Genomic DNA, 23,483 nt, shown 5'->3' with positions numbered 1-23,483 from the left:
AAATTAAAAGTCAAGTCAGATCAATAATATAAGCATTATGAGCTTTGATCAACGCTGGGAGAAATATTTATATGTTGACCCATAATAGATTTTCTTTATTGGGTACAAAATATACACTGAGTATGCAAAACATTAAAAACACCTTTGTAATATTTAGTTGCACCCTCTCTTTTGCCCTCAGAACAGCCTCAATTCATCAGGGCATGGACTCTACAAGTTGTCAAGCATTCCACAGGGATGGTTGTCCATGTTGACTCCAATGCTTCCCACAGTTGGGTCAAGTTGGCTGGATGTCCTTTGGGTGGTGGACCATTCTTGATACACACAGGAAACTGTTGAGCATGAAAAATCCAGCAGCGTTGCAGTTCTTGACACATTCAAACTGGTGTGCCTGGCACCTGCTACCATACCCCAATCAAAGGCACTTCAATCTTTTGTCTTGCCATTCACCCTCTTAATGGCACACATACACAGTCCATGTCTCAATGCTTGAAAATCATTCTTTAGCCTGTCTCCTGCCCATTGTCTACACTGATTTGAAGTGGATTTAACTAGTGACCTCAATAAGGGATCCTAGTTTCACCTGGTCAGCCTATGTCATGGAAAGAGCAAGTGTTCTTAATGTTTTGTACACTCAGTGTATGTAAACTGAACAAAAATATGAACACAACATGTAAAGTGTTGGTCCCATGTTTCATGAGCTGAAATTAAAGATCCCTGACATTTTCCAAAATGTGCAAAAATAATATTTTGTAGTATTGTCACACAACACAATGCCACAGACGTCTCAAGTTTTGAGCGAGCGTGCTATTGGCATGCTGACTGCAGGAGTGTCCACCAGAGCTGTTGCCAGAGAATTTAATGTTAATTTCTCTACCATAAGCCACCTCCAACGTAATTTTAGAGAATTTGGCAGTACGTCCAACCGGCCTCACAACTGCAGACTACACGTATGGCTTGTGTGGGTGAGCAGTTTGCTGATGTTAACGTTGTGAATAGAGTGACCCATGGTGGGGTTATGGTATGGGCACAACACAATTGCATTTTATTTTTATTTTTTAAATTTTTATCCCATTTTCTCCCCAATTTTCGTGGTATCCAATCGCTAGTAATTACTATCTTGTCTCATCGCTACAACTCCCGTACGGGCTCGGGAGAGACGAAGGTCGAAAGCCATGCGTCCTCCGAAGCACAACCCAACCAAGCCGCACTGCTTCTTAACACAGCGCGCCTCCAACCCGGAAGCCAGCCGCACCAATGTGTCGGAGGAAACACCGTGTACCTGGCCCCCTTGGTTAGCGCGCACTGCGCCCGGCCCGCCACAGGAGTCGCTGGAGCGCGATGAGACAAGGATATCCCTACCGGCCAAACCCTCCCTAACCCGGACGACGCTATGTCAATTGTGCGTCGCCCCACGGACCTCCCGGTCGCGGCCGGCTGCGACAGAGCTTGGGCGCGAACCCAGAGACTCTGGTGGCGCAGCTAGCACTGCGATGCAGTGCCCTAGACCACTGCGCCACCCGGGAGGCCCACAATTGCATTTTATTGATGACAATTTTAATGCACAGAGATACCGTGACGAGATCCTGAGGCCATTGTCGTGCCATTCATCCGCTGCCATCAACTCATGTTTCAGCATGATAATGCACAGCCCCATGTTGCAAGGATCAGTACACAATTCCTGGAAGCTGAAAATGTCTCAGTTCTTACATGACCTGCATACTCACCAGACATGTCACCTATATACCATGTTTGGGATGCTCTGGATATCCAGTATCTTCGCACAGCCATTGAAGAGGAGTGGGACAACATTCCACAGGCCACAATCAACAGCCTGATCAACTCTATGTAAAGGAGATGTGTCGCGCTGCATGAGACAAATGGTGGTTACACCAGATATTGACTGGTTTTCTGATCCATGGTATCTGGTATCTGTGACCAACAGATGCATATCTGTATTCCCAGTCTCGTGAAATCCATAGATTATGGCCTATTTCATTTTTTTAATTGACTGATTTCCTTATATGAACTGTAACTCAGTAAAATCATTGAAATTACTCCATGTTGAGTAAATATTTCTGTTCAGTATACAAAGTATTGACTCGGGTGGAAATACTTATAGTACCAGTCAAAAGTTTGGACACACCAACTCATTCAAGGGTTTTTCTTTATTTGTACTATTTTCTACATTGTAGAATAATAGTGAAGACATCAAAACTATGAAATAACAGATATGGAATCATGTAGTAACCAAAAACGTGTTAAAACAAATCAAAATATATTTGAGATTTGAGATTCTTCAAAGTAACCACCCTTTGCCTTGATGACAGCTTTGCACACTCTTGGCATTCTCTCAACCAGCTTCATGATGTAGTCACCTGGAATGCATTTCAATTAACAGGTGTGCCTTCTTAAAAGTTCATTTGTGGAATTAGTTGTGTTGTGACAAGGTAGGGGTGGTATACAGAAGATAGCCCTATTTGGTAAAATACCAAGTCCATATTATGGCAAGAACAGCTCAAATAAGCAAAGAGAAATGACAGTCCATCATTACTTTAAGACTTGAAGGTCAGTCAATCTGGAAAACTTCAAGAGCTTTGAAAGTTTCTTCAAGTGCAGTTGCAAAAACCATCAAGCGCAATGATGAAACTGACACTCATGAGGTCCACACTAAAAGGAAGATCCAGAGTTACCTCTCCTGCAAAGGATAAGTTAGAGTTACCAGCCTCTGAAATTGCAGCCCAAATAAATGCTTCACATAGTTCAAGTAACATACACATCTGAACATCAACTGTTAAGAGGAGACTGCATGAATCATGCCTTCATGGTCGATTTGCTGCAAAGAAACCACTACTAAAGGACACCAATAAGAAGAAGAGACTTGCTTGGGCCAAGAAACACGAGCAATGGACATTAGACCGGTGGAAATCTGTCCTTTGGTCTGATGAGTCCAAATTTGAGATTTTTGGTTCCAACTGCCGTGTCTTTCTGAGACGCAGAGTAGGTGAACGGATTATCTCTGCTTGTGTGGTTCCCACCGTGAAGCATGGAGGAAGAGGTCTGATGGTGTGGGGGTGCTTTGCTGGTGACACTCAGTGATTTATTTAGAATTCAAGGCACACTCAACCAGTATGGCTACCACAGCATTCTGCAACGTAACCCCATCCCATCTGGTTTGCGCTTAGTGGGGCTATCATTTGTTTTTCAACAGGAAAATGACCCAACACCCCTCCAGGCTGTGTAAGGGCTTTTTGACCAAGAAAGAGAGTGATGGAGTGCTGCATCAGATGACCTGGCCTCCACAATCACCAGACCTCAACCCAATTGAGATGGTTTGGTATGAGTTGGACTGCAGAGTGAAGGAAAAACAGCCAACAAGTGCTCAGTCCTTCAAGACTGTTGGAAAAGCATTCCAGGTGAAGTTGGTTGAGAGAATGCCAAGAGTGTGCAAAGCTGTCATCAAAGCAAAGGGTGGCTACTTTGAAGAATCTAAAATCTAAAATGTATTTTGATTTGTTTAACACTTTTTTGGTTACTACATGATTCCATATGTGTTATTTCATAGTTTTGATGTCTTCAGTATTATTCTACATTGTAGAAAATAGTACAAATAAAGAAAAACCTTGAATGAGTTGGTTTGTCCAAACCTTTGACTGGTACTGTATATATTTTTTTTTTAGGGGGGGGGGGGGGGGGGGGGGGGGTCTCACATATGTCTACGGCCCTTGTTACAGTCTCCTGGCCTATCTGATGAGATGTCATTGCTAACTGCTCTCTTTACTTTGGAATGTGGGCATCATGGCAGGGAAACAGAAGCTAGACTTGAATTTTGAGTCTTCTTTACTCTCCCGTGCTTTGAGATGTATCAACTATAGGATTCATTCTTGATAATAGAGTATCTGTAGTTAAGAATTTGAATTACATTATATGACGTTATTCCTCAGGTTCTCTTCCCCTTGACTCTTGGATTGATTTCTTAAATGAGCTGGAAATGGTTTGAGGGTTGAGGCCGCTTGAATGAGTTTGGTATAGGGATTTCAGAATGGTACCGCTACCTGCTTCCCATGTTTCTTCTTCTCTCTGTGGTCTCAGACAGTCCACTGTGCTGCAGCATGCATGACTTGGTCAGCACTGACCGAGTCCATCCGTTCAACACTAAGGAGAACTGTGAGAGATGTCATAAAATATGGTTTCCATCTTTAAAGCAATATGTGCCAATTTTCCTTGGCTAAGAGTAGGGTTGTGACAATACCAGTATTGCAATATTTTTTCCATGGAATTTAAAAAAAATAAAAACCACTGTATGTAAAATATTGTGTGCTGTAGCTTGGAAAATAAATACATGTCACTCTGGATGACAACATAATGATGTTTGTTTCCAACATTAGGGCTGTTCTCCTAAAGAAGTAAAATCTGCTTCGTTGTTTCCTTGCCTCGATACTAACGAGTTTTATGATACTGGTATCATCCCGGCCCGAGTTAAGAGGGCAGAACATCAACGCCAATGTTCTTATGTTCATGCAAATAGGCATACTCATAGCTGAACTACTAAATATAAATATAGAGTAAGTGAAAGTTATTGGCAAATATGCCTTGTACCAATATTGCATTTTTCTTTATAAGAATAACATACCGTAAAGTAATATATAACGTATATTTTTATCCAAGCCTTCCTGGAGTGTGTCACTGAGGACAGTGACATCTCTCGTCATCAAGCTTCTCTTTGGGCTGAGATACACCAATAGCGTTTGCTGGCTGAGAGTACTTAGCACCTCTGAATGTAATTTGCGAATTGAGTGTGTTCAGTGTCGGCAGTCAGACGTCTACAGCGGGTGGTCCCTAAATGCGCTGAATGATCGGCAGACGAACGCTACAGCCACATTCGGTGTGATGCGTGTGCAAGCCTTTACACATAGAAAACAATCAAGCACTTTCTCAACAAATCCCCCGAAAATCGTTAAACAATTATGTCTAGCCTAAATGTGCCAACTTAACATAAATGTGTACTACTTTTATGAATATTTGGTAGTGTTAGCAGTAGGCTGGCTAAACGGTTTCGCAACACTACAAGGTTACTAATATTTTTCTAACCTCTTCTATGACAAGACTCATGAGCTAAAAATAATCAGCCATTGGTTGTATTGAGCCAATGTTACCATGATGAAAATGAATGCAATATCTGAACAATTGTCTCTTTTCCAGAATGTTTGACATTGTTTTTTATAATCTAATGCAGTTACAGCTTTGTTGTATGTTAATAAAAATATGCTCATTCAACAGCATAGCATCCTATACAGAGGAAGACCTTGCTGCAGACCTGAGGTCAACTACACCTAAGAAATGTTGTGTTAAGAAAACGCATATGCAGGTAATTGTTGTGCCTGATCACTGACTCAGTGAACTGTAAGCTTCACAGATTATGCTATGGTGCTTTACCTGAGAGATATTTGCATGAGCAGTGAACATGGGCTTTATGTACCTTTCTTGTTATCTAGGTGGATCCCACTCCAATGAATGTAGGGGATGGAAGCACGGTGAGCCGAGAGATCGGTGCTCCCATTAAAGTGTCTGCGAGCATGGTGGGGAATCCCCTTCAGACGCTGCCCCCTGAGCTCAGAGGAGATGTGCTCCTCAGTCAGCCAAATAAGACCACCGCAGCAACAGACTGTAAAACGCAGATCAACGTCTGTTCAGACCCTAGCAACTTCAACCATTGCCCAGTTGTCCATCCCCCGCAAGAACACAACAATGCTCCAACGTCAGGCCCTCCCCTCATTAGCTCTGACAAGAGAGCCGACAAGAAGAGATCAGAGGTCCCTAAACCCAAGGCTGATGGTGCTGGGGTCGTTCCCACACATCAGTGGCCGTGTGGTACAAAGAACAGCCCTGAGGACCCAGTTAACCCAAGTCACAGCAGTGTGATGTCCAATAAGAAACCACATACTCAGACCCAGCCAGTGATTGGTCTTCCAGCTGGTTTTCAGTGCTCAACACTATTTAAACCAGGCCAGCCTGATGCTTTTCTTCCCTCCACTAACTTTTCATCCCCACTCTGCAAAATCACTCTTCCACCCGCGTTGGGTCAGATCGCAGCATTGCGAGAAGCCACAGGCAGCCAGTTTCAGAAGGGGAGTCAACCACAAAGCGCAGCTGCTGGCGTGGCACCACTGCTGCGGACCTATCCATATCACTTCTCAGTGGGTCGAAGTCCAGCGCTTGAAAAGAAAACACCCACCGCAACACACAAACTCAAATGTAAGTCGACGTCCAGTAGCAAGAGCTCCAAAGCTGGAGGGGAGCAGAAATCTTCCATCGCCTCAGTGGTGGCCTCTCCCACTATCACTCTCCCAGCATTAGGCTCTGCCCCACCACCCCTCTTCACATTGTCTCCCACCGCTGCCATCTGCTGTGGCCCTTCACTGGCCAGCATCACCACTCAGGGCAGGCTGCTGAACCATGTGGAGAAAGGCCCTCCGCACCGCAGTGCAGACAAGATATCTGTAGGCTTTCTAAAACTGAAGGCTTCGTCTGCTGCTAAGGACCATGCGGTCACTTGCCCGACTGAAGCAAGGGACGTGCCCCTCGACCTGTCCGCCAAGTCGAAGAGGCCAAAAGCGGTCAAAGACCCTCCAAACACAGTTGCCACCACAGAGCATCTCCATAACGAGGCATGTCAGAAAGTTGCCCTCCATCCAAAGAGGCCATACCCAATCCTACCCGACACCCACAGAAATGGGGCTTATCAAAAGCAGAGCATCAGGCCCCTAAATCACCAGGGTTTGGAATCCAAATCATCCTGGGTCAAAGGTTGCTCTCAAGGCCCTATTAATAACCTCCCAGGAACCTATGTAGGTGTGGCCAGCCCCATACTTGCTTCCACCCTACGTAGCAAAGATGGGAAGGGGTCCTTTGAGGACGAGTTCCAGACTTTCGCTAGACAGGAGACTATCTCTATCATTGACCAAGGGGAACACCTGGCCACAAGGGGAAAGAAGGCATTGTTCATGACGAAGAGCAACCAGCACGTTCATGTTATCAAGCACCCTAACAGTACCAGCCCAGCTGTAACACAAAGCTGTCCCTTTAAGGGGGCTTTCTCCACAGCTCTGCCCGGCTCTACCAACTCACACTCTTATCAGAAATCTGCAAGTGTCAAAGCAGCAATCCCATACTCCCTCACTGTCGTCAAGCCATTATGGCAGCAACCACCACTTCTTCCTTACCAAGGTGCTTCTGTTCAAAGAAAGATCAGTCAAGGGACTCCCAAAGTCAAGGGGGCCACAGGTTCAGAAGGTCCCAAATTTCAGAGTGCCCATCAAAGCCTGTCCAGAATGTCCCCACTGTCCAACCTTGAGTCCATAGTGAAGCAAAAAGCTCTAGAGACCACTGCATTGACCGGCGAGGGATACTGCCATCTATCGCCTATGGCATCCAGAAAGCCTGTGGTGAGCTCCCACACAATGGGCCAGGACACATTGTTCCGTCAGACTGCTGCCTTTGGATGTCCACCTATCAGATCTGTGGAGAACAAAGAGACACTTTCCTCTAAAGGGTATTCCACACAAGTTATGAACAAACTTGAGAAAACGGGTGTCTCTGAGTGCAGAGAAAAGAGCTCTGAGAAACATGTTAAACTGGGGGAGCAGGCAGGTGGAAAAGAGATACAGGCCTTTGGAAGTAGTGGTTCAGCTAACAGAAACAGGATGGACAGCAAATTAGCCCAGGAGTTGGAGGGAGGAACAGTGAAGGAGGAGAGTAAGGCTACTGCTGGTCTCGATCCCCGTGCTAAATTGGAGGGGATTGCCCTATCCATCCTCACTGGCCAGTGTGCAGGGTTAGCCGAGGTGGAGAAGAAGACCAATGGAACTAGAGGAGAGGAGGAGTCTCCCACCAAACCAAAAGCTGCCTTCACCAAACAGAAGAAGCCCCCTAGTCCAAGGAAGCCGGCAAAGGAGAAGTCATCACTGGACCCTTCAAAGATGGCTGTGGTGCCAGTGAAGAAAAAGCCAGGCCAGGAGACCACTCCAGTTAAGAAAGAACCACGTCCCAAAAAGGTAAGTTGTTATTCTGCTTTTGTAATATTTACAATTCCATCAAGGTGTGTTGTTTTGATTATGTGTTGTACAATGACATTATTCTCTTTTGTTGGTTGAATAAAGAAAGATGGGTATTACATTCACACACTTGTCTGCATTTATAATGAAGCAGAATTGGAAAAAAATATGTGAAATATCAACCACCCATCAACTTACCTGTCTGTATTATGATTCAAGTATACTGATTGAAATACAAAGGCAATTCAGTGCTTATACAGTCCGTATGCTCTCCGTTACCATCAAAGCTTTACGATCAATTGCCTGAATGGCCCATTTAGTGCTCTCACTCTGTCCCTTGTGTGTTGCCACAGAAGAAGCCATGTGCACCTGTACTGGAGCACAGTCTGTCGCTGGCTGTACCATCCCCACACAGGGAGGAGGGAGAGAACACTAGCAGGGAGAAGAGCAGCCCCACTGATAACAAGCAGACTGCTCACAACAAACCAGGTATTTCTGTCTCTTCTGATAGATTAGAACTTCACATACTACATCAGCCAAAGATCTAATCACAAATTCTTTATTATGATTCCTCTGTCCACGTTGTTTTGCAGTAGGTTTTGAAGTAGGTTTCACAGGTAATGGGAGTAGTCCTCTCCCCAGTCCCCAGTGCTCTGAGATCCCAGTCTCCTTCAGCAGTCCTGGAAGACCCAACAAGGAGCCAGCGTGCTCAGAGAGCTCCACCCCCAGGCTGAGGAGGGGCCGACGGAGGGGTGATGAGGCTTGGCTGGACGACTGGGGCTTCAGTCCTCCACCTTCCCCAAATCTCCCCCACTCCCCTACAGCCCCTCCTCTCCAGCCTGCCCGCCGGCCCAGGGGCAGACCGCGCACCAATCCCCTGCCTGAGAAGGCTGCCCAGGGCAAGGCCAGACCCGCCCCCAGCACTGAGGGAGACGCCCTCAAACACAAGAAACGGTCCCGCTGCCGGAACAGGAAATACCAGAATGGGGAGTACATCACTGGGAAGGACAGGGATGGAGACGGAGAGGGGGAGGAGAGATCTGTCACCACCAGGCAGGGCACTCAATCTGAATCAGGTACTGTTCACCTGGAAATGGAACAAATAGAAGCAGCTGCAGGTTTGTCTGGATGTGGTTTTAATATCACAGTGGGCCTTACACAAGGCAAAGTTGGTACGAGTTGAATGACTGAATAGAACTGTATACAGTGTAACTGGTTTCGTATGCAGTAGCTTCCCGCTATTTGCAGCTTATTATGTTAAAACATCCATATATCCTTAAAGTGCTGTTAACCCACCGTTTATTTTGCATGGCACACTTCAGGAGAGATGGAAGGCATGTTTAATGTGATGGGGCTTTGGTTCTGGTCTCATTGTTTTCTTGTCTTGTAGCTTCATATTAGTCTGTCGGTACACAACATGTTTAAATAACATCCATTACACTGCTTAGAACCATTGAGTAAATATTTGCTGTGTTTCTGTAGATTTGACGGCTGCCATGTACCCACGCCTCAGTGCCTCTCTGACCTGCCGTGGCGCCAGCCCAGAGCCTGATCCCAGGAGGCCCTCGTTCACCCGCTCAGGGTCGGTGCGGCGCCCGGAGAGAGAGGCCTCCCCAGAGCCCAGCGACAAACCCTCTGGGAAGAGGAAGTTCAAGAGCAAGCACTTGAGTGACACAGATGAGCCCAAGAAGGTAGGAAGTTCGGCGGCATCCATCGCAGAGGCCATAGGTCTGAACTTTGTGTTTCCTGCCAAACAGATCCTTGTTGTGAGATATAGTGTGTTGTTATGAGCCTAAAGGCTTAGCTCATGGTTCCCCCTTGTGGCGCAAATCGCTACTACAACATATTAAATTTTTTGGTGCTCTGGCAGCTGATTTCCTCCAGCGCAGAGTGTGAGGCCGTTCGTCCTTGCTGTGACTCTCCGTCACACATTACTTTCTCATTACCCTGCAAAATWTTTTTTTTTTTAAGCAGCTCAAGACCAAACGTTGCAGCTTGGGAAAGCGCCCTGCCTCTGTGGCAACGGATGATGACAGCCCCGACGCTAAGAAACCAGCAGGCCTCCAGGCTACCCCTAAGTGCTCGTCCTCCCCTCCACCCAGCAAGAAGGGGACCTCAGGAAGGGGAGGGGTACTAGAGTCTCCCCCTAGCAGACCTGTTCCTCCAGAGGTTCGCCGGCTCATTGTCAACAAGAACGCCGGGGAGACTCTGCTACAAAGAGCCGCCCGATTGGGCTACCAGGTACTGCTCTGCTGCTCCACCCAATCACCCGCCTGCATTCATGCTCAGCGCTTTTCCCCCTACCATTACTCCGGTGTGGTGGGCCCCATACCCCATACCAGACCTAACCCAATGATGTTTCAGTTTATCACACATTACATTTGAATAATTTAGCAGGCGCTCTTATCTAGAGCGACTTACAGTTAGTTAGTGTAATCATCATAAGATAGCTAGTTATACTATATATCATGGTCATCATAGTAAAGACATTTTCAATTAAACAGTTATCAGCAAAATCAGTATGTTGTACACTACATGGCCAAAAGAATGTGGACACCCCATCAAATTAGTAGATTTGGCTATTTCAGCCACACCCGTTGCTGACAGGTGTATAAAATCGAACACACCGCCATGCAATCTCCATAGACAAACAATGGCAGTAGAATGGCCCGAACTGAAGAGCTTAGCAACTTTCAACGTGGCACCGTCATAGGATGCCACCTTTCCAACAAGTCAGTTGGTCAAATTTCTGTCCTGCTAGTACTGCCAGAGTCAACTGTAAGTGCTGTTATTGTGAATTGGAAACGTCTAGGAGCAGCAACAGCTCAGCCGCTAAGTGGTAGGCCACACAAGCTCACAGAACGGGACGGCAGAGTGATGTAGTGCGTAAAAAAAAGTCTGTCCTCGGTTGCAACACTCACAACCGAGTTCCAAACTGCCTCTTGATGCAACGTCAGCACCAGAACTGTTTGTTGGGAGCTTCATGAAATGGGTTTCCATAGCCAAAGAGCCCCACACAAGCCTAAGATCACCATGCGCAATGCCAAGCGTTGGCTGGAATCACGCTTCACCATCTGGCAGTCCGACGGACGAATCTGGGTTTGGCGGATGCCAGTATAACGCTACCTGCCCGAATGCATAGTGCCAACTGTAAAGTTTGGTGCAGGAACAATGGTATGGGGCTGTTTTTCATGGTTCGGGCTAGGCCCTTTAGTTACAGTATAGGGAAATATTAACACTACAGCATACAATGACATTCTAGACGATTCTGTGCTTCCAACTTTGTGGCAACAATTTTGGGAAGGCTTTTTCCTGTTTCAGCATGACAATGCCCCCGTGCACAAAGCGAGGTCCATACAGAAATCGTTTGTCAAGATTGGTGTGGAAGAACTTGACTGGTCTGCACAGAGCCCTAACCTCAGCCCCATCGAACACCTTTGGGATGAATTGTAACGCTGACTGCAAGCCAGGCCTAATCACCCAACATCAGTACCCAACCTCACTGATGATCTTGTGGCTGAATGGAAGCAAGTACCTGCAGCAATGTTCCAACATCTAGTGGAAAGCCTTCCCAGAAGAGTGGAGGCTATAGCTGCAAAGTGGGGACCAACTCCATATTAACGCCCATGATTTTGGAATAAGATGTTCGACCAGCAAGTGCCCACATACCTTTGGCCATGTAGTGTACGTGAACATAAATAGACTTCATTTATTTATTTTTGCCACAGCAAATACAGTGTCTTATAAGTCCAAGTGTGCTGGGCATCCTGAAGATACAGGACAATATAATAATAAAATCAATCAACAACAAAAAATTGATCAGTCAGTGCTAGCAGGAAAAGACAAGTGTTATTTATATATATATATATATATATATATATATATATATATATATATTTATTTATTTATTTATTTATTGTGATGTTAAACCCCTGCTGTCCCTCCTGCAGGACGTGGTGCTCTACTGTCTGGAAAAAGATGTGCGGGAGGTCAATCGGCGTGACAACGCAGGTTACACGGCTCTCCACGAGGCGTGCTCTCGAGGCTGGAGCCACATCGTCCAGGTGCTGCTGAAACACGGGGCCGACGTCAACTGCAGCGCCCAGGACGGAACACGSTGGGCGTCTAATGACTTCTGAACACTTAATAAGGGCTCGGACTTGGAGAGCATATTGTATGCCATACACTCCTGAGCTGAAGGGTTATGCCTGCAATAAAGGACTTTCATTCTGGACATTCACGCTTGGCTTATATGAGATCCGTTGTAATGCAGTTGATATGTATGTTGATGAAATGAGGAAAGTAACACGTGTTATTGTATATTTTCAGGCCCATCCATGACGCAGTAGCCAGTGATAACCTACCTGAGCTGTGGATGCTGCTGAACCACGGGGCTGACCCCACCCTGGCTACCTACTCCGGACAGACGGCGGTCAAACTGGCCCAGAGCCCTAGCATGAAGACCTTCCTCAAAGGTACTCTAACCTGTCATCTTCACTTGTGACACACATCAGTCTGTCCTTTTCTGAACATCACAGAGGTGTGCTTGGTGGAGTTTTAATCTGACCCTGGATCTGCTTTGTTTCAGAATACTTCACAGACCTGGAGGGGAGAAGTGACCAGGACCCCAGTCTGCCATGGGACTTCTACAGCAGCTCCGTGTTTGGTAAAAAGCCTTAGTTTGATTGGATTCTTTTCCTCACCATTGACCTCTGCATCCACTGCTATGTATCCACTCTTATCTGTGCTATGACTTGTATATGCCGTGAATATAATGCGTAGTGTGGTTGGTATGAACAGGACAGTCCACTAGGGGGAGCCTTAAGCCCATGGTGAAACAAGAGGCTTATAGTCCTTAGAACAAAGGTGAATCAAGTTCTCCTGGCCGTCCTGAGCTCACGTCACTACATTTTCAGAGAATGGCCAGGAGGCATGCTGGGACTTCCTGCTCTCTCAGCGGGAGGAGGAGGAGGACGAGGGGAGGAAGGAGAGAGACTCTGATAGGGACTGTCTCATGTTTGAATTCTCTTCGGAGCCCCTCTTACCCTGTTACCATGTCCAAGTGTCATTAACCCAGGGGTGAGTCAACACCAGAGCAGAAAATCACCTGTCAACACAATCATTCACACACACACACAGTCCCAGCTTTTCCACCCATAATCTAGGGCTTTTTGTTCCTTACTATTTTAAACCCCGAAGCACCTTTTGAAATCCTTCAAACCGCTCTTCAGCTATCAGCTTGTTGGATAGGCTCAGCTAGTTCTTATACCAACCCTGCGTTTGTCCCTGACAGCTTTTGCAATTGGTTCCTGTTGACGGACGTCCTGAAGCGGCTGAAGATGTCTTCCCGGATATTCCGGGCGCGGTACCCGCACTTGGAGGTGGTGAGCCTGGCGCGAACAGAGATGTGTAGGCAGGTGTCTGTCAGCCAGGTGAGCACAGCCTCCGCACAGCCTCAGGAAGAGGGAGAGGGGCCGGTGGAGCTGGTCCGCTGTGTCCCCGAGCTCCAGGGACTGCTGGGTTCCTCCATTCACATCCTACAGGAGGACGAGGAGGAGGAGGAGCCCCCCCTGCTCTCTCACAGCCCCTCACACATCCCAACTGTTCCCTTACACGTCCCCAGTCTCACCCTAACCTCCCACAAGCAGCAGATTAAAATTAACAATGTTGGGAGGCTGCAGCCATTGTAATGGTGGTTGTGGTATGGTAATACCAAACAATGTCTACGCCACAGGAGGCTGGTGGCACCTTAATTGGGGAGGGTGGGCTCGTGATAAAGGCTGGAGTGGAATTCGTGGAATGGTATCAAATGCATCAAACACATGGTTTCCATGTGTTTAATGCCATTCCATTTGCTCCGTTACCGGCCATTATTATGAGCCGTCCTCCCCTCAGCAGCCTCCACTGGTCTACGCCACTGGGAAGAACACACCTCACTAATGACCTGGGACTTCCACATTGAGGAGAAATGGGGGTCAAGGCAGCACCACCTTGAGGATGGGTGTGGGTGCTCGGTGCTGGAGAGCAGATTTCAGGTTCCAATCTGTAGGTATTTTTCAGGACCCAAGAAATATTCTGTAAAGATCTTTTTTTATGATTCTGTATGTATATGGTACTATATGTATATCTTGCCATCAGAGTGATCACATTTGGTATTAATGTATTCGTGTGGCAAGGGATGGATTATGTTTAGGATTTTATTTTTGTGGTTTTGTTCAGTTTGTTTGTTCCTGAAGGAAAGATAATATTTTTTGGTGGGAGATAATCCAAGGTTTTTATCTCGGTGAACTCTTGCGTGCAGCTAAAAGGCTTACAGCCAGGCCAGCTAACAGTGGCAGGAAGGCCCCAGAGCCAGATGGTTCCTCTGTTAAAATGGGAGACCCAGAGACCCACAGAGAAGAGACCACGGACCCACACACACAGACACACAATCTGCCCAGCTAACAGAACCATAGAACCACAGTGATCCATTTCAACCACACAGCATTCTCAAGTTTCTAAGTAGATGGCCATTCGATTTGTGTTACTTTTCTTTTGTCTTTCATTTTGCAGTGCACATGATTTCACCAAGCATCTACCTGTAGGCTTTTTACCCCCAGATCATGGATTGATTTAGTTGAACTTGAGAATGAATACTTGTTTACAGATCTCAACAGATGGAAAGGTGTCCCTGTAGTTTTCTTCCCTCCTCCTGCTTACCAGATGATGGGAGTGGGAATAGAAGTGCCACATAGCATCTGTGGGGAGACCAGCGTCCTCTGTTCTGACTGCCACCCTTCACTTTGCTGCATAAGAGTGACTCACAGGAGGGATAGGATAGGTATGGTTTTACTGCGCCTTGCTCATCCCTCCTCTGTCCTCCTCATGGGGCTATGGGCGGACTCCAACGTGCTATGTGGCGTGTGTTTTATTTACACTGTTGTTTGTGTTTAATTTAATAGTCATTAATATATTTGACCTCTTGTGTATCTGACAAACAATTTATGAAAAATTGCTTTGTATGGTTGGTGCTTCATTTGAAATGTACAATTCAGGATCCCTTTATCCTTCCTGAGATGTTTTTTTTTTCTCCCCTTATTGCAAACAGTATTTTAACAAGCAAAAGTACAGTTTTATTGTACTGGTGCTAAGCTAGAATTTGTGTTGACAATCAATGAAGTTTTTGTTTGAAGTTAAAACCAATAAATTATATTTAATTAAGATGAAGTGACAGAAATGTAAAGAAAAAGTATAGTTTCATTACCTATGATGAAGAAAGTGGAATACATCTAGTCTGGAGAAGAGGACAATGTACTGCTTGTGTGAGTGCTGTTAAAACAGGTTAACCTTCTATTCAATTTTTATTTTATTTTTAAATCAACCAGAATAAAGCATGATTGTGAAGTATTGTTTGTGGGGTATTCATTTGGCTCATCAGAAAGCATATTCTATTTACAGTCGGTTGCTCTGTGCTCTTTAAGATAACGGTTACCGAAACCTTTTACATTGTAAACCGTATTATGTAAGGCTGAAGGCAGACAGATGTTAGCTGATCTTAATACTCAGACTGGTGATAAATCAACCTATTGAAGAGATCATCAGTGTCAGGTATGTATGTAGTCTATCCAATCTTATCATTAGTTATATAATACCCATGATGACCACTAACGGATAAAACCTTTACAGCCTAAATAGAGATTACCTAATCTGAAATGTCGTGCAGAATTTGCACTGTCAAGGAAATGTCCATCTTCATATGAGATTCAAAGGTACACAGCATGACTCAAACCCGAACATGGTGCGGTGATAAGGACGGGATGTCCACAAGAAGGAACCAGTGACCCAGTCTTGTGCCATAACGTTGTAAAGCCGGAGGGGTGCAAAGTGTATAAGCCTACGTGCGTCAATTCCCTGCCGTCTTGCTCGCGTGGTGTAGCACCACTTATTTAACTGGGATTTGTTTTTCACAATTGAAAATACTTGTATTTTCTGCTGCTGTTGATGATATTTGCTCAATACACATTTCTCCTCAAATTCTGCATAACATTGCTACCCGAGTGGCGTAGTGGTCTAAGGCAGTGCTTGAGGCGTTACTACAGACCCGGAGTCTCATAGGGCAGCGCACAATTGACCCAGCATCTTCAGGGTTAGGGGAGGGTTTGGCCAGGGGGGCTTTACTTGGCTCATCGTGCTCTAGCACAAAAAAATCTTAATTACATAAGTATTTAGACCCTTTCCTATGAGACTCAAAATTGATCTCAGGTTCATCCTGTTTCCATTGATCATCCTTGAGATGTTTCTTTGTATTATCTTTCACCAGATCTAATGTGCTATAGTGTCCTACATTAATTTCACATTTCCACAAACTTGAAAGTGTTTCCTTTCAAATGGTGTCAAGAATATGCATATGCTTGCTTCAGGTCCTGAGCGACAGGCAGTTAGATTTGGGTATGTCATTTTAGGCGAAAATTGAAAAAGGTGTACGATCCTTATGAGGTTTGGTAGAGTGGCCAGACGGAAGCCACTCCTCAGTAAAAGGGACATGACAGCCCGCTTGGAGTTTGCCAAAAGGCATCTAATAGACTCTCAAACAAGATTATTTTTCTGATGAAACCAAGATTGAACTCTTTGGCCTGAATGCCAAGCATCATGTCTGAAGGAAACCTGGCACTATTCCTATGGTGAAGCATGGTGGTGGCAGCGTCATGCTGTGGGGATGTTTTTCAGCGGCAGGGACTGGGAGACTAGTCAGGATCTAGGGAAAGATGAACGGAGCAAGTACAGAGAGATCCTTGATGAAAACCTGCTCCAGAGCTCTCAGGACCTCAGACTGGGGTGAAGGTTCACCTTCCAACAGGACAACAACCCTAAACACACAGCCAAGACAACGCAGGAGTGGCTTCGGGACCAGTCGCTGAATGTCCTTGAGGGGCCCAGCCAGAGCCTGGACTTGAGCCCAATCGAACATCTCTGGAGAGACCTGAAAATAGGTCTCCCCATCCAACCTGACAGAGCTTGAGAGGATCTGCAGAGAAGAATGGGAGAAACTCCCCAAATACAGGTGTGCCAAGCTTGTAGCGTCATACCCAAGACTTGAGGCTGTAATCGCTTCCAAAGGTGCTTCAACAAAGTACTGAGTAAAGGGTCTAGTAAATTCTAAAAACCTATTTTTCACTTTGTCATTATGGGGTATTGTGTGTAGATTGATGCGGGGGAAAAACGATTTAATCCATTTTAGAATAAGGCTGTAACGTAACAAAATGTGGAAAACGTCAAGGTGTTTGAATACTTTCCGAATGCACTGTACATCCCTGTTAGTGAGCATTTCTCCTTTGCCAAGATAATCCATCCACCTGACAGGTGTGGCATATCAAGAAGCTGATTAAACAGCATGATCATTACACAGGTGCACCTTGTGCTGGGGACAATAAAATGCCACTCTAAAATGTGCATTTTTGTCACACAACACAATGCCACAGATTGGCATGCTGACTGCAGGAATGTCCACCAGAGCTGTTGCCAGAGAATTGAATGTTAATTTCTCTATCATAAACCGCCTCCAACGGTGTTTTAGAGAATTTGGCAGACCACGTGTAACCACGCCAGCCCAGGACCTCCACATCCGGCTTATTCACCTGCCCGATCATCTAAGATGAGTCACCCAGACAGCTGATGAAACAGGAGTATTTCTGTCTCTAATAAAGCCCCTTTGTAGGGAAAGACTCATTTTGATTGGCTGGGCCTGATTCCCAAGTGGGTGGGCCTATGCCCTCCCAGCCCCAACCATGGCTGTGCACTTACCCATTCATGTGAAATCCATAGATTATGGCCTAATGAATTTATTTCAATTGACTGATTTCCTTATATGAACTGTAACTCAGTAAAAAAAATAAAAATCTTGCATGTTGCGTTTATATTTTTGTTCAGTGTAGAATGATCGGACTGGAGCTGTCCCATAGGCTGAATTTAACTCTGTCATTAGTGTACAGGGTTCTCCCCAGGAGTTTTTAACAAGGTGGTGCTGCTGAATACATCGTGCAAAAAATGGCATTTTATTATAATAAATAAAGTGACGCAGTTGCGCAGCCAGTCCACAAGTTAGCGCAGCGCTCTTACATTATTTGGTTAGAACCCTGGTGTAGCAGAATGGGGGATCCCCGAAATCAAAAGTATAGGATAGCCAATTGAGACAGTGTTTCTATAAATTGAATGTGTGCCTTCACCTGATCTGTCTTACTTTTTTCAGAAAGTAAATAGTTATATATATCATGTTTGCTTGGAAGCTTTCTAGTAACAGGGTATAGCTGCCCGTTAATAGCTTCATGTCATGTCACGTGTTCATCTCACAGTCTCCAAGCATGCTTTTCCAAAAGCCTGGAGCGGTTGACAGCCTCCTGGATGTCATCCTGTTTAGGTTTCCAAGTATGTAATACAGGAAATATTGACTTACAATTAAGCCACGATAGCATATTTCATGAAGACATAAAATAATCTTTACAAGATATAAAATAAATTACAAGACACACCAATCACAATAATATGGAACAGAATTGAAAGCCTAGGCCTACATGTCATGCGTGTACATGTTCAACACACAGATTTAGCAACCAGCGTGGCTGAAACATGACACACGGACATACCAAAAGAGCCAGCCCTTGTGGGCCCCATTGTACATTACGTACTCTTTGCAACCCCCAAGGTTACTACAGTTCAGCATTTTTAGGCACTCACAGTCTGGCAGAGATAGAATCAGTCAATTCCTTCTAGAATGTACGTTCCTTACAGATATTAAGAGGTAACCCTAGTCTAGGCTTCTTGGGGTACATGCAATGATATGATGATGTGTGATATTTGTTTTAGCTGCTCAAAACATATTTGAAGGGGTTTTCTGTACAATCATACTGTAATTATTTACACAAGCCATACTGTGGAAATTGTTATAAAAAATATGTCATTTGGATGTCAAAAATCACACCCATTTGAATGTTTTGACAAGGTTGGAAGGCTCGGCTGCTTATAGCCCTGTAAATTGAGCCTCATGACACACATACATGAATTCAGATTTGAGAACCACCCATTCACCGAGCCCCTGGGATCCTGCTGCATTCATTGGCCAGCTGTTTTAAGGCTGTGGATTTTGATTGGTTTAAAATAAGGGCAAGTCTCTCAAAGACCAACTGACTGAGTAACATGGTAAAGAGGAAGAATGGAGAGCGCAGAGGGCACAGTGTTTTTGCATTGTTCCTGTATGCGGACCTTGTTGACACAAAAGGACATGCAGAATAAATAGCTTTTCTACAGAAGATGATGGGATACATGAGTCAAGCTTTAGGGGGAGGCAGACAACAGACTGTTACATCAATGCAATTGTTTAATTTCTACTTATATTCAAACTCAGAATTAAACTGAGATTCCAACTAAGAAAACAGTTGATAATATCAAAAACTCATCAAAATAACACTTTACATTACATTTGACAGTTTAGTCACTTACCAGACATTCTCATCCAGAGCGATTAACAGTTGGAGCATTCATCTTAAAATAGCAAGGTGAGACAACCACACATCACAGTCATAGTAAGTACATTTTTCCTCATTAAAGAAGTTATCAGCAAAGTCATTGCTGGTAGGAAAAGACAGGGCTCTGGTCCCATGTTCTTTTTCCAATTGGTGTGGCGATCACAAATTAGTTATGTATTAACTACATTTAAAACATACACACTCACTCTACTGTTACCTCTGCGAACAATATTATAATGTTAGGAGTCTTTTTCTGCAACTGCGCCCTGTTGTCCATTCCTTCAGAAACATGTGCATGTTTTTCCACACTAGAAGAAAATATTTTTTCCCCAAATGTTCCTCTACCCAAACCATCCTTCCCTTTTGCCTCCTTTTTCAAGGTTCAAGGAGGTTGTCTTTAGTTTTTTCACCAAGCATTGGGTTATGCAACAGTCTTCTTTGAAAGCCACAAAGGGGAAGTCCCATTCACTTGGCTTGTCTCCAGAACTCAGCCTAGATACTCCCTTTTCACCCGTTTCCTATTCAAAACGACTTACCATATCACTCTGCTGAGAACCACTCTATGTTGCCCAGAATCTTAAATATGCCAGAGCAGACACTTTAATTAAGATACTGTACAGTTCTCTTTGGTTTTCAGACATTCATTTTACTCTACCAGTCTGCAATTGAGAACATGAATGTGAAAGTTAAAACCTAGCAAACGAGAACATGAGTGAAAGTTCTATTTGTAGTCAAAATTATTCCTTGACTCATGATTTCTAATGCAATTGCGTATTGCTGTCTTATTCTTATGTATTACATGACGAATTATTCCAATTAAAAATATACTTAAAGAGATTGAACAGGATCTTAAATGGGTAGTTGACCTAAATTTCAAAATTACATATTATTACCTTGTAAGCAGTCTATGGACAACGTATGACAGCAATCCATGCTTAGGTTTAGTTTCACAAACAACTTTATATACTTTCGGATGATTTAGACAGTATGCGCAAGAAATGCTAATATCTGTCCCATAATTTGAATGGGATTTGTGCCACAAATGCTAAAACATTAGCATTTGGAAACGGTGGCAGGGAAATAAAACCAAAGCATGAATTGCTGTCATACCTTGTACATAGATAGACTGCTTACACGGTAAGGAAGCCAAGGTGTAATTTTGTCATTTTGGTGAACTATCTCATTAAGCACTTACACATTTGTTACATAACCATTTTGCAGGATGTAACATATCATATGAAATGGATGACGTTGTACACAATTGTGGACAATTTCAGGGACCTGTTTTAGCTTGTGAGGGCTACTTTCAAAACCCCTGGCAAAAATTATACAAAACCTCTGTAACATCACTTTAATCTTTTGCCATTTCATCTAAGGGTTTGTATGAAGGGGTTGTTTTGAACTTCCAGACAGGTATAGGCCATATGGAAGCATAAAAAGCATCTTGTCCATCACCCTCATTGTTTCAGAAATATTTAATATTATAGAGTATCAACTACATATATAAGATCTTGAATTTGAGGCCGTTTGCTACAGCAGAGAAATAATCCTACAGCAACTAGAATTTTTTATTATTATGTGGATTTTAATTAATGGACTTTTTTTGTAAGGGTTGGTACATTTTTAGTTAGGGCAAAGTCTTTAGAAGCCTTTTTAAACCTCAAATACGCTGCAAGTTTGCATTTCCTGTTGTGCAGGGAAATTCTCAGCAACAAAAGAGTAATCAAATTAAGATCCTACATCTGTACTATACAGTTATGCTGAGCAATGCACAGGTGACACTGTTGCTCATCATTGCAGGTATTAATACTCTGACCTCCAATGCTAGCTAGTTAATCTGCGGCAACAGTATCTTTGACTTAACGGACACATACTCTAAGCTCCGGAGGGCTAAATATATCAGGAGACTCAGGAGGGAGAGTAACGGCATGTCACATATATTTCCACATCAGATTTCATACTGTAATTGACCGGCCTTGGACAGACTATTGCATTCAGATAGCCTACTGTGCACGTGGCAATTGACTGTCTATAGTCTAGACATTTTTACAACACACCATCAGCAGGTCATGGATCACAGATACACTGTTGAACTTTAGAACTGTATTTCATTCACGTATTGATGGAGCAAATTGCCCACATTTGTTTAAAATCTCACCTGCTACTTATAGCATTATATTCTCTAATAGCTAACCTATTCATGGTGGTTTAAATCTTTTAAATGACTTGATTGTGTTTCCTAGAATATAAGGACTAGAATACAACTCTTCCCTTGATGACCTATTTGGATTATCTTACAAGGGGAAAAGTGAGGCTGCAGTGAGAATTCAGGTCTTGTTGGAGAGTTCATGGTGGAGTCACTGACTTGCACAGAGCACACACGTTGCTATTGTGTTGTCCTTGTTTTGCAGATCAGATTAAATGAAATTGCCCCACCAGTGATGGATGCAAGCACTGACCTGTGGAGAACTCAGCCAATTAATCTGTCTGTGCATCCCCCAGGTTCTGTCACTGAGAATAAGCCTCCTCTACATGGGGGTTGAAAGGCCAGAGAAACTGATGCTTAACACTTACCTGACAATTACTGTAAGCTGATTCCTAGTAGAAAACAAAGACATTTGTGCTAATGATATACTGTATGTGATGGGCAAAGATAACCCTGGGAAATACCAAGAAATACTGAGTTTAAACAGCAGAAAACATTCCATGTGTATCTACTGTAGTCTGGTATATTTACCTCACATGCAGTACAGAATTGACATAGGATGAATGTAGGTACACAATACCAGTGAGAACATGGATATTTTATTGATCTAATTAGATGAAGCTGATAGAGCAGTAGGGCTGAGTGGGCTGTCAATGTGTGCAGGGCTGAGTGGGCCGTCAATGTGCGCAGGGCTGAGTGGGCCGTCAGTGTGTCCAGGGCTGAGTGGGCCGTCAATGTGAGCAGGGCTGAGTGGGCCGTCATTGTGCGCAGGGCTGAGTGGGCCGTCATTGTGCGCAGGCCTGAGTGGGCCGTCATTGTGCGCAGGGCTGAGTGGGCCGTCATTGTGCGCAGGGCTGAGTGGGCCGTCATTGTGCGCAGGACTGAGTGGGCCGTCATTGTGCACAGGACTGAGTGGGCTGCCAGTATGTTGTGAGAGACACTCTGTGTCAGACACTGGCCCCTAGCATAGCCAGCTGGGCTCCACGCCCACTCGCCTGTTATATAATCTCCAACACTCCGCTCTGATACGTTCTGCACAGAGCAGGCATACTGATCATGCTCAGTCTGTCCAAGGCAGGGGAGAGGCCAAGCTCCTACTCACCGACTCAAATCAAATACAACAGGTGTAAACCTTCCCGTGAAATGTTTACTTACAAGCCCTTAACCAACAATACAGTTTTTTTGCTAAAATAAATAAAACAACAGCCCAGCCCAGCTCCTATCAAGGCAGAGGGAGAGTAGGGAGGGGATTTGGGGGCATGGCTGGGCGCTGAAGGAGCTCAGTGTGAAAGCATCTGCCCAAATGGAGAACATAGTGTTCCCGACTCCACAGCTGCCTCCCAAGCTGCCAGAACAAAAGATTTAGAACCAATCTGAGTCTAGCAAATACGGCCTTCTCCACCTTTTTACCGATGAAGAAGTAGACCGTTTTCTGCTGCTTGACTTGCTGAAGGAAGTATTTGAATGTAGTATCTTGTGTTTTGTCTAAATGTAAATCAGTCTTGTCGACTGCAAGCATGAATGAAATAAATCAAATCAGGAAGCACACCTTAGCTGGGTTGCTTTAAAAAAAAAAATATGCCACACAAAAATATTGATCACTGAGGAACGCATAACAGTAGATGAGATCCCTGAGCAATTCATGAGTTAACATTATTACGCAGAATTTATTTTGTATCACCAACCAACATGCATAGTTAGCTAAATTGATGAACATAATCTGAT

General features: G+C 44.5%; 1 protein-coding gene across 1 annotated transcript in view; it reads left to right on the top strand.

Moving 5' to 3' along the window:
- The window catches only part of LOC111967419 (BCL-6 corepressor-like protein 1), a 30,648-nt gene extending 15,206 nt beyond the window's left edge, over positions 1-15,442 (top strand). Inside the window, exons 4-14 of the mRNA XM_070444741.1 lie at positions 5,281-5,368; positions 5,496-8,054; positions 8,408-8,543; positions 8,648-9,130; positions 9,537-9,745; positions 10,026-10,295; positions 12,005-12,171; positions 12,384-12,529; positions 12,643-12,720; positions 12,971-13,133; positions 13,348-15,442. Of these exons, the coding sequence (XP_070300842.1) occupies positions 5,281-5,368; positions 5,496-8,054; positions 8,408-8,543; positions 8,648-9,130; positions 9,537-9,745; positions 10,026-10,295; positions 12,005-12,171; positions 12,384-12,529; positions 12,643-12,720; positions 12,971-13,133; positions 13,348-13,744 (4,696 nt within the window). The 3' untranslated portion in view covers positions 13,745-15,442. The remainder of the gene's footprint in view (positions 1-5,280; positions 5,369-5,495; positions 8,055-8,407; positions 8,544-8,647; positions 9,131-9,536; positions 9,746-10,025; positions 10,296-12,004; positions 12,172-12,383; positions 12,530-12,642; positions 12,721-12,970; positions 13,134-13,347) is intronic.
- Positions 15,443-23,483: the final 8,041 nt, after the last annotated feature.

This window comes from Salvelinus sp. IW2-2015, linkage group LG8 (genome assembly GCF_002910315.2).
Source record: "Salvelinus sp. IW2-2015 linkage group LG8, ASM291031v2, whole genome shotgun sequence".
Classification (NCBI taxonomy): domain Eukaryota; kingdom Metazoa; phylum Chordata; class Actinopteri; order Salmoniformes; family Salmonidae; genus Salvelinus; species Salvelinus sp. IW2-2015.
Note: the sequence above shows the minus strand (reverse complement) of the source record. Positions and strands in the feature narration are given on the sequence as shown.